Source organism: Microtus oregoni, unplaced genomic scaffold (assembly GCF_018167655.1).
Source record: "Microtus oregoni isolate MIOR12 unplaced genomic scaffold, Mior012 000013F_ref0000133, whole genome shotgun sequence".
NCBI lineage: Eukaryota > Metazoa > Chordata > Mammalia > Rodentia > Cricetidae > Microtus > Microtus oregoni.
The window spans coordinates 22062204-22077844 of NW_024543072.1; the positions used below are offsets into that span (position 1 = coordinate 22062204).

Genomic DNA, 15641 nt, shown 5'->3' on the forward strand with positions numbered 1-15641 from the left:
GCTTTAATCATAAATTCAGTAAGAACATGCTTTGGAGCTGGAGAGATTTCTCAGTGATTAAGAACACTGGATGTTCTTGAAGAAAACCCAGGTTTGGTTCCCAGCACACACACGGCAGCTCACAACCATCCGTATCTCCAGTTCCAGAGAATCTAGCACTCTTCTGATCTTAGCAGGCACTGCAGACATACATGTAAGTAAAACATTTATACATGTAAAATAGATCTTTAAAAAAAAACCATGATTCACTTTGTCTTTCTTCAGAGTGATTTAATACTTTAGTGATCCTGATTAATACTATTGAACCCAATTTACAGATCAATGATAATATACAATAAAATAAATACAAAGTGTATCACAATACCAGCTGCTCTCCTCAGCAAAGAATCTCTTGGAATAACCACAGGTTCTGTTTCTTCCAAGTCACTCTCCGACTTGGACTCATCATCTGACCAAGGGTTTCGCTTCTTCACTTTTTTTGCATTTGGTTTACCAGATGAGGTGGGTGTTTTTCTAACCCTGGTACCTAAAAGCAAGACAATGGTAATATGCATATAAACACTTATTCAAAGTTCTAGCAAAGCTTTTCTATAAAAGGCTCATTATAAAATAGATGTATATGAAAACTAAATGTATTACTTGAACTACTAAAAATCAATCAATTAATCAAAATCAACAAACTATAGGAAAACCCCATAGTCCTTTTATTTCTTACACAAACATGCACAAAAGCATTCCAATGCCTTACCAGGCTCCTTTTTCTCCCTTTTGGGTTTGGGACCTTTATTTACAGGAGCTGATGGGGTCAGTGTCTCTTCTCCTGTACCTTCTACTGGTGTTCCACTAAATTCTTCATCAAATTCTGTTTTCACTGCTGCGGTATCAGGATCACCCTATGTGTTCAAACAAGTGAGATCCAATCGTGAGTAAACTAGCAATGCATATTTTAGAGATAAAGTTTCACTTAAATGACTTCCTTCATACCAGGTAAGTTTTAACATGTTTCACTTGTGATATATTTTCCTTTATTCACTTATCTGTTTCAAATGACACTGCTTATAACCCTAACATTCTAATATACTCAGTGAGATGATAGCCACTTAGGAAAATCATAAGCAAAAAGGTAGGCTCTTGGTTGTCAAAGGAACTATGAAACCAATAGCTAAGTACTCCAAAAGTTACCACAGAATCAGTGCCTATACCTGAGGTTCCTACAGACTAGAAAAATATTTTCAAATTACTGAAAGAAAATAAGCACCAGACGTATTTTGTAAGGCACTATAGGGCTGACTCCAATCCAAAATTATTGGTAAGGACAGGGGAATTGGAAGGCATGTACACTGGCTAATGCAACACAAGTCGAAATAGAGTGAATGACAGCAGTGGCTCAAGGGAATGTGAACAACTCTGCTTAACAGGGACCAGAGGAAGCATCCCAGAGGAGTCTTTCTGACTGACTTCTGGAAGAATCACTAAGTTTCCCAAGTAAGTAGAAGAGTGGTGAAAGCAACAAGATGAGAGACAAAGCAGGACTTCAGATGGAGGTAAGGAGCTCGTTTCAGCCATGCTAAGTTCAGAGGCGTTGCGCACTCTGGTGACTATATGAGCACAGGAGCCTGGGACATTACAGCCAAGACAGAGAGAGGAAGAGTTATTGTTTTAAGTGGACAAAGCTTAGGGTAGACAGGGATGAGGTTACTGATGTGACATTGATAAGAAATGAACCCAACAGACACCAACAGGAAAAGACAGAGGTTACTGAGTTAAGGTGAAAGTCAAGTGTGGTGAAGACACAGGCTAGAGGAAGGCTCCTCAGTCCTCAGCCTGCTCCAGAGCTAAAAAGCTACGTTTTAAATTGCTTCAAATCTTAGCACTGCACATAAAAGTTAAAAAAAAAAAATTAATTCTCTGGCCTAAAACTCCAACTTAGGCTCATTTCCCTAATGACAAAGATGCTGAATTCTCAGTCATGTACTGGATGTATCTGCACATGTATTCCTTAGGCCGCAAAATGATCTGGTCTAGACCTTTGGCCTCTACAAAACCATCATACATCCTGCTTTCTTGGCTCTGAACATTCATTCCAGTCTTTACACCTGGCTAGTCCTGGCCAATCCTGCTTAAGGGAAGGTAAATTTTATATTTATTTATTTTTTTAAGTTCTTGATAGTAACTGTCAATGACAACAATGCAAGGTTTGCTCAAAAGTGTTTAACAAAAAATAAACAAGATTATAGAAGGTGATAAGTTACTTTGAAGAACAAACCTTATTTTCTGCTTAATAGTCCCTTAATTAGTCATGATCTAGAACTGAAACTTAGAAAGTTGATAGTTTTTGTTAAGACTTTAATTTAGTAAGATATTCAGTAGAGTGTTTCTTTCTCATTCTAAAAACTGAATTTAGGCCAGGCCCCCTGTAGTCCCTATCTACTCAGGAAACTGAGGCAGAAGATGTATTAAGCCCATAAGTTTGAAGTCAAATAGAGGGAACGAGTGGGTGGGAACAAAACTGAATGAAATAAGTGACTCTACATATATGAATGAACTTCAACCAATAGACTCTTCTTCCACAACTCAACTTCCCTCATAGAAAGAACATTTCCTATCACATCAAAATACATTACAAATCATAACGCATGATTAAGCTTAGAGTCTCCAATGAGCTGACACAGGAATATATGATACCTTCTTCTTCTTCAGCAATTTTCTGCTGGCATCTGCCTTCATAGCAGTAATTTCAGGAACAATTCTTCTCCCATAAGGTGAGGGCATCGTCTCCTCCAGCTGAAGTTTCTTTACCTTAGGTTTGCCAACTTTACCTTTTATTGCTTTTCCAGACATTCCTGCCAGAATATCTTCTCGTTCTTGTGCTTCCACTTTCTGAAATATGGGGAAGGAAGGGGAGGGTACATAAACAGCTCTTTACAAAAAACAATCACTATTGCATAAGAACCTGAAATAAATTATTCACCATTAAGAAAGCTTTCTTTTTAGCTAATCTAATCTGAAATGAAATAATGGGAAAAGAAGAAAAACTTTTAAGTCAGAAGACCTGAGTTTTAATCCCAATTCATTTATATAGGTTCTTACCCTTACTTAATACAGTAGGGTAACAGTAACTAGTGACCTAAATAATTCTTTATAACCCAGGAGCACTGCTGACCTGTCACCATCAGAAATAGCAAACACAGGCAGTTCTGTAAAGAGTATGAAGCTGGGCTGGAGAGATGGCTCAGCTATTAAGAGCATTTATTGCTCTTGTAGAGGACCTGGGTTCAGTTCTCAGCACCCACATAGTGGCTCACACCCACCTTTAACTCCAGTTTGAGGGGATTCCATCCCCTTTCATGACCTCTTCAGGCACCAAGCACACACATGGTACACAGGCATACATGCAGGAAAAACACTGAGGTCCATAGTAAAGTAAAAATAAACTAATCTAAAAATAAATTTGTAGTATGAAGCTATTCTCTTCAATTGCTTTAATCATAATAATGATCTAATTAAATAGGAAAGAAAAAACATAAAATTGAACTTATGAGGTTTGTTATCAAAATAAATGTATATATAACCACAATTATTGTGACAGACTCTAAATTCTATAAAGCCATTCTTTCTAATAATTAACAGGTTTGGAAAGATGCAAAGGAGAGTGACATCTCTTGAATGACATTTATATAGATTTCTTTAAGTTTATAGATATGATAGGTTTTGAAATCAAACATATTGGAATCCAGTGTTGAGACTTCTACTTACTAGTTGTATATTCTTAATATGCAACAGACAATTGGCAGGGCAACTACCATGTGGCAGGCTTTATAAACTCTCACCACATCTATTTTAGAGATGATGAAACAGGCTTGGCTGAGATGAATAACTGTTTTTGATCACACCAATAGGACTCCTCTCTAAGCAAGTCCTTCCACTTCTTAAGGCTCTGAATCCTTATAAAGATGACTTCTTTCATTTGAGAATTACATGTAAGGCCGGGCGGTGGTGGCGCACGCCTTTAATCCCAGCTCTCGGGAGGCAGAGGCAGGCGGATCTCTGTGAGTTCGAGACCAGCCTGGTCTACAAGAGCTAGTTCCAGGACAGGCTCCAAAACCACAGAGAAACCCTGACTCGAAAAACCAAAAAAAAAAAAAAAGAGAATTACATGTAATGCATTGTCAGCACACAAGGGTACGTTCAATTGATGGTATCACAGACTTTAAAGAATGCAGTCATGAAATTTAAGTCTAAATATTCTTAGTTCTCAAAAAAAAAACTGTATCTTGGGGCTGGAGAGATGCTCAATGGTTGAGAACATGTGTTGCTCTTGCAGAGAACCCACGTTCGATTCCCATCATCCATAAGGTGACTCATAACTATCCATAACTCCAGTTCCAGGGGATCTGATACCCTTTTCTGAACGCCATGGGAACCAGGCATGTATATGGTACATATACACACATGCAAACAAAACACGAAGACACATAAAATAAATAAATCTAAAGAGAAAAATAAAACTTTCTCTAAAATTTCAAGATCTATTCTTACTTATGTGTATGTGTCTGTATGTGTGAACCACACTGTGTATAAGAGCCTACAGTGGCCAGGAGGGCATCTGAGAACTGTCTAGCTGAGTCAAAAGAACTGAAGTGAGCCTCTGCAAGTGCAGCAAGTACTCTTTCTTAGTTGCCGAGCCATCTCTCCAAGTTCCCATATCTAGAATTAATCTGTATAAATATTGCTAATTATCAAATAATAAAAGATGAAATAGCAGCACGTGGGGGGTCTGAAACTGCTTTGAATGGTAAATTTTAGTTCGAGAATCTACACTATGAAAGTAAGCACCAAATGGACATCTTTCAGTCGGCAATCAAACTGAAAGCAGTATCAGAATTGCAATGATAGTAATCAGACACAATCGTTTTCTTTTCACTGTATGTTTGTTCATTTTTATGGAAGATACTTTTTTGTATGTGCAGTGATGGTGATATGATGGAACCTGGCTAGGGTCTCACTCACGCTAGCCCAAGTGCTATGCCACTGAGCAGAGCTCAACACAACATTAGTTTGTTTTTGTTTTTTTTAAAACATACAAATCAGCAGAAAGAAAATATGCCTCTATTTAAAAAGAAAAATCTACCCAGATGGTTAATCCCAGCACTCGGGAGGCAGAGGCAAGCAGATTTTTGTGAGTTCGAGGCCAGCCTGTTCTACAAAGTGAGTTCCAGGACAGGCTCCATAGCTACTGAGAAATCCTGTCTTCAAAAAACAAACAAAAAAATTAATGAATTAAGTCAATGCATACTATGGTACTTAAAAGATCACAGAAAAAAGTCCATCAGGATTTTTACCTTTGCTAACCAAAATCAGATGTTCACTCTGCTGTTATTAATTTAATTCTAGCACTTTAAGGGACAATTTTAGAAAGGTTTACATTTTAAAACTTTTCTCTTTCACTTCTTAAATTAGAACTCCACTAACATAAAAACACTGAAATTTCTTATAAACTAAAGGAAGTTGAAATACCCGTATTCAATCATATCTATATATTGGTCTTACCTCTTTTCAGGAAAATGTCAAATCAAATCAATTAGCACAATCAGAAATCAGGTAAGAGAATTAAATCAACAGAAAGCAATAGAATTTAATTTATTCTAAACTGAACTCCCTTGCACTCATATTCACTCATGCTAGAAACAGTTTTTCCTCATAACTTCACAGAAGTAAAGCCAGCTTGATCTTAAGTATAAATACACTAGTATAAAGAAAAATTCTGAGATAATTTAAATTAAAAAGAATTTTCATTGTTATCTCGTAAACATTATTTTCCCAAATGTATTTTATTCATTTAAAAAATTATTTATTCATTTAGCAGGACTGGGGGTTGGACTTAAACCTTGCACAGTCTAGGCCAATGCACTCCCATTGAGTTATATCAACGCACACCATTCCCAGCCTGGAATATATACTTAATTGAAATCAACATACATCCAGTTCTTCAACAAATGCTGCTAAATCTTCTTTCCAAAGGTCTGAAGGAGATTTCCTTTTGAGATCATTAACTTCTCGCCCCTGCAATTAAATAAAGGAAGAAAGAAAGGAAAAAAGAAAGTGGTACAGTTTAACATTTAATAGTTTTTAATTTTGCAAAGGATAAATCAAAATACTTAGTTTTGGAAAAATAAAATCAAAGATATGGATAATACTGAAATAGTTCCAAATTATTTAACCCACAAAAGTTCATACTTTTGTATCTCTCTGCTTAATGAGTTCTTCAACTTTCTCTTTAGTAAGAGACCACAGAGACATATTTAAAATATAATTAAAGTCAGGGCCTGAAGGAGTTCCTGAGTCAGAGGAACTGTCATCATGTTGGTTTTGAGTGTCTTCCTCTTCAGCTGCCTGTAAAAAATAACAAACTTTATATTAAAGTCTATTATAATATCAAGTCAGCAATTAATTTCATTGAATATTGGGCTTAAATGGTATACTGTTAGTGTTACACCTTCAGGGTGGTAGGAGTTATTTAAGATTACCATCAAGGTTGCCTATAAACCCTATTTCCTATGTTTAAAAAAAGTTTAAGATTTTCTTAAAATATACAATAAAATCTTCAAAAGGAATAGTATATTTTATCCCTATTTACTCAGAAATTTGATGAGAAGTTAATTGCTTTCCTAAGTCCTAAAATGAAAAGACACTGTATCTTAAAATTATTAAGTAAAATTGTTTTGTCAGACTTTTATATTGGTCAGTAAATGAATATAAAATTGCTAATAAATCACTCATAAAAATGTTTTAATAGTTGTAAAAAGTGAATATAATAGGCTCCATTTACTCACTAAGGATGAATTTTAATAAAAATGCTCTATTGCCATGGGGATTATTCAAATGAAAACTCAGAAAATATGTTAATTGAAGACTAAGTTGATGATTTATGGTGGAGAAATTTTCTGAAATTTTACTCATATTAACTGAAATTTAAAGAAGCCTCTTATGCTAATACTTTGTTTCAAATTACAATGAATTTAATAAAAAGCAGTTTTTAAGCTTTCAAAGGCTTAAAAACAAAGACATTAAATAAAATTGAATTAAAGTTATTTAAGAAACTCAAATAATTAAAAATGACAAAATATCCTAACAAGCTAAATGTTTAAAAACTCTACAATTAAGAAATGTTAGCCAGGCGGTGGTGGCGCACGCCTTTAATCCCAGCACTCGGGAGGCAGAGGCAGGCGGATCTCTGTGAGTTTGAGACCAGCCTGGTCTACAGAGCTAGTTCCAGGACAGGCTCCAAAGCCACAGAGAAACCCTGTCTCAAAAAAAAAAAAAAAAAAAGAGAAATGTTGAAATAAAATAATGTATCCCTACAAAGTTGAGTCTGAACGCACTTAGGAAATTAATGATAAAAATTAAAAGTGCAAATCAAGATGTTTCATAACACAAATAAAACTACAAACTCAATTAAAGAACAGTTGACAGATGATCAGTAAGTCCTAGATAATGAATCATAGCCTGCTCTACAGTTTTAAAAAGTTCCGCAAGGCAAGTTCCAGGACAGGTTCCAAAGCTACACAGAGAAACCCTGTCTCAGGAGAAGAAAAAACAAATCCTCCAGAAACTGCATCTTTGGAGCTATGGAGCTGCTTGGGCTAGCAGCAGCTCACTGAGGCAGTATCAGAGCACAAAACAACTCTACTTAAAACTCCTACTTCAGCCAGGCAGTGTGGCGCATGCCTTTAATCTCAGCAGGGGCACGCGGATCTCTGTGAGTTTGATGCCAGCCTGGTCTACATCTACAGAGTGAGTTCCAGGTCAGGTTCCAAAGCTACAGAGAAACCCTGTCTCAAAGAAAATTTTAAAAAAATAAAAAAAAAAAACCCTCCTACTTCAGAAGTCCATTTGGTGTGGTTTCATAAAACCAGAAGCACTATTAATGTGCACACTAATGATGTCTGTATTTCACTATTAACAAGAAGAGCACTTCTAGAAATAGATAAAAAGTGAACTTTTCCATGTTTAATGATAAAATTCACAGTTTAAGAAATAATCTATAGCTGTTTTATGATTCTCTTTCTTTCCCAACACTTAGAGCCTCTCCTTTTGGTACCTGAACTCTTACTCCCGTTAAGTACACTTAGCAACAATGGTGCAAAAGTGATAATGCAAGCTGGCTGTTACCCATGAAGTCTGCTTCCACCAGAAGAGCTTCCCAAAACCAAGCCACCCTTATACTTAAAAACTGAGTGAGCACTGAATTCACTAGCTTATTGGGTGACTTTTTAAAGATAGAGTTTAAACCACACAGACACAGAAGTTCAAGCTGGATATAAAACATAACTGGAATACAGCAGTCCCATAAATCGTAACAAGATGGAAGAACATGTTTCATTCAGCATGTCTCTAACTGCCCATCTTGTCCTATCCTACCTTTATTCAAACGGTATCTAAGTCTATTATCTTGATACCACATTATTTGTTCTAATTTACTCTCTTTATCATATTTACTTCAAAATTGAGAAGAGCTTAATGGACACAAAAATAGTATTTCAATATAGCTTGATGAAAAATACAAAAAAAAATATGATTGAACTCTACAGTGCAAGAAAATTACCAGTTCACAATATATCACACAGTTTTAACTATTTTAAACAATGCTAACATCTCCATCTTATATATTCAAATCTATTTTAGTATCTAAAAATATTAACCATCGCATTGTTTTTAACTTTTCTACATTTCTGTTTTTAATCACAATGTTGTTCTGCCTTTTTAAATTGCCTTTTTATTATCACAATATTAAGACCCTAATTCTTGAGGGGCTCTTAAGGTTTCAGTATTTCACTGAATTAATGCTACTTTATTATCTGAAATGGACAACTTAAATACAGTGTTTAAATTTCAGACCAAAAATCTAAACACAGGCAGAGGACATGCTCGGTGTCAATGGTGTCAAAGAACATTTGTCTCTCATTTTCCCAGACCCAACCACAACTAGACTAGGAGTGGTGACCAGATGCCATAGTATCATCACAGAGTGGACAAAGAATAATTTTGAGGGCTACCAGTCTGGCTCTCAAATAGTTCACATGTACCTCATAGAAACCACCATGACAAATTAACCTCTTAATGTCAGACTTAAAGAAGAGATCAAGGAGAAAGTGCTACTTTCTTAACCATGGAGTCAGCTCTACAGCCCTGGTAGAGACACTGTTTTGTAGTGGGGATCACTGTAAAGCCCTAGACTGTCTGCTCTGCAGGTAAGCAGAAGCTTTCTGTCCCCAAACAGCCAACTCAGCACCTTTATCACTTCTAAATTCAAACTTTTGGGGTTGGGGATTTTGTTTGTTTTGGAAGTTGCTTTTCAGAGCTTCTCTGAGCATCTTTTTCTGCAGATGATTACCTTTTCTTGTGCTTCTTTCCACGCTCTCACTGGGTCAGATTCATAACCTCTCTGGACTAACATTTGAATCAAATCTTTCTTTGACCTATTCTCTATGTGAGGGAAAAATAAAATTAGGATCAAGAAAAGAGATCAATTTGTATTTGCTTATATTCTACTGATAAAAATGTCTTAATAAAGACTTTTTTTCCATTTTAACTAATGTTTAAATCTTTAAAAGCTATGCCTTACCAATAGTAATTTTTCCTTGTATCTTCTCTAAAATGAAACGGGCTTGATTATTAAGCTTTGTAGATTCTGCTCCCAACATTCCTACAAGCCATTCCTTCCGTAAACCATAATAACTTAATCGTAAATCAAAGAATTCCTTCAGAATGTCTTGCACAGTTTCATACTTCTTCAGACATCCCATATGATCAAAGAGTACCTATGCAAAATACAAAGTTTTTTCCTTTAAATTCAATAAAATTGTACTGGTATTTTAATTTATATAATATCTATAGTACTTAAAATAAGTCTAATATGACATAAATCACCTGTGAATCCCATTAAAACAAACCAAGATTAAGAACATTTCTATAAAATATTCCTTTAATGGCAAGAATTTAATAAAAACAATTATCAAGACTATGGCAGAGTTTAAAATCATAATAATTTTGATAGATAAACTATTTATTAAAAGGTTTCTTAGTGGGCTAGAGCGATGGTTCAGTGGGTAAAAGTACTTGAGGAAGACCTAAGCTTTGTACCCAGCACCCAGAGGAACAAAATCAAGCCATGCATTCCTCAGAGAGGCAGCTTGGGTCGGTCGGTCTCTCTCTCTCTCTCTCTCTCTCTCTCTCTCTCTCTCTGTTCTTCTTCCCTTCTCCCTTCCCTTCCATAACTACTAAATAAATATCCAACCTCAAAAAAAAAAAAGATTAACTAATATAGTACCATGGAATTACAAGTCAGAGTAGTCTGAAGTTTAAAAACTTTATGCAGTCCAGCAGCTTCTGCTTGTGCAAGTTTCTCTTCCGTCATTTTTACCACAAATTTCACAGTTGTATCAGTATGATATTCTTTGTAATCAGAAATTAGAGCTGGTGTTTTATCTGTTCCATTAAGCATAGGTTCCAGGACCTGCTCCTTGTATACCTACAAAACATTTAAAAAGACAATAATATTTTTACAACACACTATCATGTTCTCATTAATTATGTAATCTTTTAAAAATCCTCAATTCCAATGGAGGCAAAGAGGATACTGATGTCTTTGTTGTTTCTGCTCATCACTGCAAAGGCGACATGTGAGGATTGCGTGGTGCTGAGGAGAGAAGATAAACTCAAAATCTATCTGAAGGGATGTCAAGATGGCTTATCACATAATATTGTTCGAAAGGACCTGACTTTGGTACTTAGCACCCATGTTAAGCAGCTCACAACCACCTATAATCTAGCTTCAAGGGATCCAATGGCCTCCTCTGGTTTCCATGAGTACCCACGTGTATGATGCACAAATATACATACACATAATTTATTAAAATTTAGATATTGAATTTAAAAAAGCCAGGAGTGGTAGCACATGCCTTGGTTCTGGTTCTGGTCCACGTAAATCCCAAAGACCCATAAAGTCTATAAGTGGGTGACATTTGCTAGACTAGCAGAGTGGCATGCAACCCACTTAGATTTAAAGCAACTAATACTGACCTGAATTTACTGAGCATATTTATACAGGCCCACAATATTTCTCATTCCATGTTTTTTGTTTTAAAACAAACACAAACATACAATCTCTTTTTTAAAAATGAATAAAAGAAAGCAAGCACCACCTAAATCAGTGGTTCTCAACCTCCCTAATGCTGCAACCCTTCAATATAGTTCCTCACATTGTGATAGCCCCCCAACCATAAAATTATTTTGTCACTACTTTATAACTGTAATCTTGCTACAGTTATGAATCGTAACATAAATATCTGTGTTTTCCAATGGTCTTAAGCAACCTCAGTGAATGGGTAGTTTGACCATCAAAGGGGTCACACGACCCACAGGTTGAGAACTGCTGACCTAATGTAAAACATACTATTTTTTATATATACTTAAAAACTTGAAAATTCAAAACACAAAATTCAAACACAAAGGTAAAAAATAAATACCAAATCAAATCCTAAGCAGACACAGAACAAACAATTAGGTGGGTTACTTGTGCCACAAAGAATAAAGCAATGCCCTTCTCACATGGTTATACTGACCTGGGTCCAAGTTCTAACAGGAAGTTCTGTAATCTCTACTGTGTTTCTATCCACCACAAATATCTCACCACTGACAGCATACTGGTTCTGACCAAGTTCCTGGATGGTGCCTTTAAAGTTTTTATAGTTTGGAAGCTGCAAGGAGACAAAAATAATTTAAAAGTTTGACTTTTGTTCTTGAGTGCCAGCACCACCCACCTGTAAGCAGCCTTAGCACATGGTCTACTTACATGGCAGGTCACGTGACTGAAACTAAGCTTCCCATCCTCATTCGGTGCTCACTAAGTTCCTTGGTATGGAACTCGTAGCTTCTGCTAACACAGTCTGAACACCACCTAATCTTCCCAGCATTCACAATCTTCCTAGAGCAGTGCACTTTTTCAGTCTATTGCCCAAATTCCTTCTACAATTAGCTTAATATTCTTTCAATTCAAACGCCCTTTGCTTCACATTGAATGTCTTGTAATTTGGATACAACTGAACTTTATAATTTTTATCTAATGATTTTTCTCTGCAGAACTACTTTTCTCCCATGCTCTGCTTGAAGATTTTGAAAATTTATTCTATCTATCCTCCCAAGGTTTCATGTGAAAATATAATTACCATTGTAAGAAATCTAACTGTGGTTTTTAAAAGTAAGGCTTTGAAGAAATGGTGAGGATTAAGCAAGGTCATTAGGGTGGAATCCCATGAATGAATCCTATTACTACTGAATCTGAATAACTATTCAAGGAGTGAGGTCAGAAAGACAGTTGTATGTGTACACACACATGTACACTACACACATATACACACACAGACATTTCTCATCATATGAGGCCTTGTATTGCTAGAGGGCTCTGCCAAACATGAAAGTCATCACTAGATAAGGCCTCTAGGCCCTGAAACTCCAGAATTATGAAGTAAAATAAGCCCCTTTCCCTCAAAACAAAGTAGCCTGTCTTAGGTATTTCATTATGGGAACAACAAAAAAGGAACTATCTACTAGCTCTGTCACACACTCAGCTCCCCATTTAAATCACCAATATAATTTACTCACCCTCAACCAGATCACCATTAGAAGAGGTCATCCATACCTGCTGCTGTCACTAAAAAGTCTAACATACAGCAGGAGATGCTCTGTGCATATTGAATGATTACTATAAATGTCAAGCTCTAATATCTTCTCCTGACAAGTCATTAACTTTAGAAAACCAAGACCCTAACTCTTAAACTCACCTCTTAGCTCAGAGCCATGATATAGGCAGAGAAGGCATGTACTGATAGAATACACTAGTTCATCATCCTTGAATCCATCTACAACAGTTTAAATAAAATACTATCATAGAAAGTAATTTGGAGCTTGGGATCAGAGTAAGAAAGAATGTTCGGTGTAGGTGCATACAGAACCTAAGTTCACATCCCCAGTATCCACACAAAAAGCAAAGCATGGCTACATATATCAGTGACCCCAGGACAGAGAGGCAGAAGCAGGTAGATACCAGGAGCTCACTGGTTAGCCAGCCTAGCTAAAATGGCCAGCTTCCAGTTCAGTGAGACACCTGGTCTCAAAGCAGTAAGAGTGACAGGGGAAAGCACTCAATGCCCTCTTCTGCAATATACCTGCGTGTATATAACCTATATGTCATTATAAGGACAATTCTCATGGCCTTAATACTTTAAGGACAAAAACAAAGCTACATACGAGTGTAACAAGAAGCCATTCTCTGAAGTTTAGAGATTTTGAAGCCTGAAGTACAAGGTATTTTAAATTTTCAAATAAAGAGTTTCTCTCCATAAAACTTATCTTCACATTCATTCATCTTTCATGTAAGAAAATATAAATTTATATCCTAATAGGATCCTGTCTACAATGGTTCTAAAATTAAAAGATTCCATTATTTTTCTAAAAGTTTTCCTTTATCCATTATTATTTAAGTAAACAACACTGGCCATAAAAACTTACCATGGGATGAGGGTCCAAACCCTCTAGCATCCGTCTGACATTGTTCACAATTTCTCTAGCATCATAGTTGGGCAGTTTACAAGCCCATCCAGTCCCAATGCCCTCAGCACCATTAATCAAAACCATAGGGATTATGGGGATGTACCACTCGGGCTCCACACGCTGATTATCATCATAAAGGAACTTAAGTAAGTTATCATCCACGGCCGGAAAAAGCAGTCTTGCCAGAGAGCTAACAAAAGGAAATAGGACAATATTGCTCCGAGAAGTGAAACTTCATAAGAATTTGACATTTTAAGAAAACTCTCTGAAAAGAATACATTTTTAATAGTTTTTTACTACATGTTATAATAAAATTCACCTAACATTAGTACAAAAGGCATATTTTCCCAAGCATAATCCAGTATAACAGTCATTTTTCAATTACTTTCTTAAATTCTTTATATTGGTAAATAACTTTGTAAGAAGTTCCAATTATACTGAATAAAATACCTAACCAATTTTTGGTCTAAAGAATAAAATTAAGTGCAGGAAAAAAAGTATAAATTTATTAGGACTGATTTTTACCAAGAATGCATAAAAATTAAGGTCAAAAGACTTGTACCAAATAATTTAAAGTACTCACCCTGAGAAAAGTAAGTAAATAATCTTCTCTCCACTGCTTTAATTCTACTGAAGTTTTGCTTGCTACAACAAATTTCAAATTAAACATTATGTCAGTAAGTTAGCAAACTATTTACCTTAACATTGTGAAAATATAACGAGGGCTTGCAGCATCTTTGCCACCATGAAGCCGAGTTCCAAACTGACCAATGGGCTGAAGCAAGTTAATGTTGTTACTGCCCACAAAATTCTGAGCCAAATTCACAATAGTCATCATCAATGCTTGCTACAAAATGGAAAAAGACAGAATTTATGATTAATAGCCTAAGTTTTTTGGAACTATGCCTCAATCTGTATTAAAATCTAAACTCTCAATTCTATTATATTTTCAAAGACCTCATTTAAAAAACATACTCTATTATGAATAACTATCATTTAGTATCCCAATAATTACTGTTCTCAGTTGACTCCATTCTCAATGCTTACTTCTCCATGATGATAAGCAGACATTTCAGCAACAGATCCAGCCAGCTGGGCAACTTTGACTTCACGTTTATCATTCCTCTTGAAACAGGTAAACAAAACTTTTCGCTGGCCTGGTTTGAAGCCTATTTTTAAAAAGAGCAACCCTCCTTTAAAAATACTTTTAAAATATTGTCACTGCATGAATCTCAGTCTCAACTCCTTTTCCCAGATCACCTTCATGAGTAACCTCTCGTAGGACATGAAACCTACATTGTCTCTGATCTTTCATAAAGTTTGTTAACCACTCTTTTCTGTCATTTTTATATGTTACAAATAAGATACCTCATAATAACAACTATTTTAGTGTCAACACTATAGGTTTGGGAAAAAAAAAGGAAGACATTTGCAATTCCAGAAAACAACAAGTTCTGTACTTAAAGAAATTTTCAGAGATATCATACTTCTTCCCTATGGGTGTCTATTTCATGTGACCCAGTGCCAGCTGTCACCTAAGTATTAGCAAGCAAACAAATTGATGATGTCTATTAGCACATCCACCATCAGAAAAACTCTTACAAATGTTTACTGAAGTAATTAAGAACATAGTCTTTAGAATCTTGGTAATCTGGATATTCATACCATGTGAATGAGCAAATTACTAAACTAGTCTCAGTGTCCAGAAAGTAACTGAAATAATAACCATAGTCATAAGATTATGTGAGATTAAGGGCCTCCTTCTCCTCCTTGCTGGAGACCAATAGATACAGCAATAACCTTATCCATATATGCTGACTACTGCATCTACCGTTATGATGCCAGAGCATGGAAGAAATAAGAAGAAAAAGTATGGCTATTTCTTTGAAAATTTCATGATTAACTGAGGAAATAATATTAGCACAGATAATAAGAGGAACATAAGAAGTGACAAAGAAGTTCAGGCATCTAATACCAATTTAGACAGAATGAATATTCATAGAAAGGAGACAATCTCAGGCTAGACATGA

The 15641-nt window shown here is 35.7% G+C and overlaps 1 protein-coding gene across 1 annotated transcript in view; it reads right to left on the reverse strand.

Moving 5' to 3' along the window:
* Nucleotides 1–15641, reverse strand: part of Top2b (DNA topoisomerase II beta) — a 61298-nt gene that overhangs the window by 10045 nt on the left and 35612 nt on the right. The window contains exons 19-30 of the mRNA XM_041662943.1: nt 14659–14780; nt 14310–14458; nt 13570–13801; nt 11625–11759; nt 10331–10531; nt 9626–9821; nt 9395–9486; nt 6238–6393; nt 5980–6063; nt 2686–2880; nt 749–893; nt 365–526 (exon numbers count right to left, since the gene is read on the reverse strand). Of these exons, the coding sequence (XP_041518877.1) occupies nt 365–526; nt 749–893; nt 2686–2880; nt 5980–6063; nt 6238–6393; nt 9395–9486; nt 9626–9821; nt 10331–10531; nt 11625–11759; nt 13570–13801; nt 14310–14458; nt 14659–14780 (1869 nt within the window). The remainder of the gene's footprint in view (nt 1–364; nt 527–748; nt 894–2685; nt 2881–5979; nt 6064–6237; nt 6394–9394; nt 9487–9625; nt 9822–10330; nt 10532–11624; nt 11760–13569; nt 13802–14309; nt 14459–14658; nt 14781–15641) is intronic.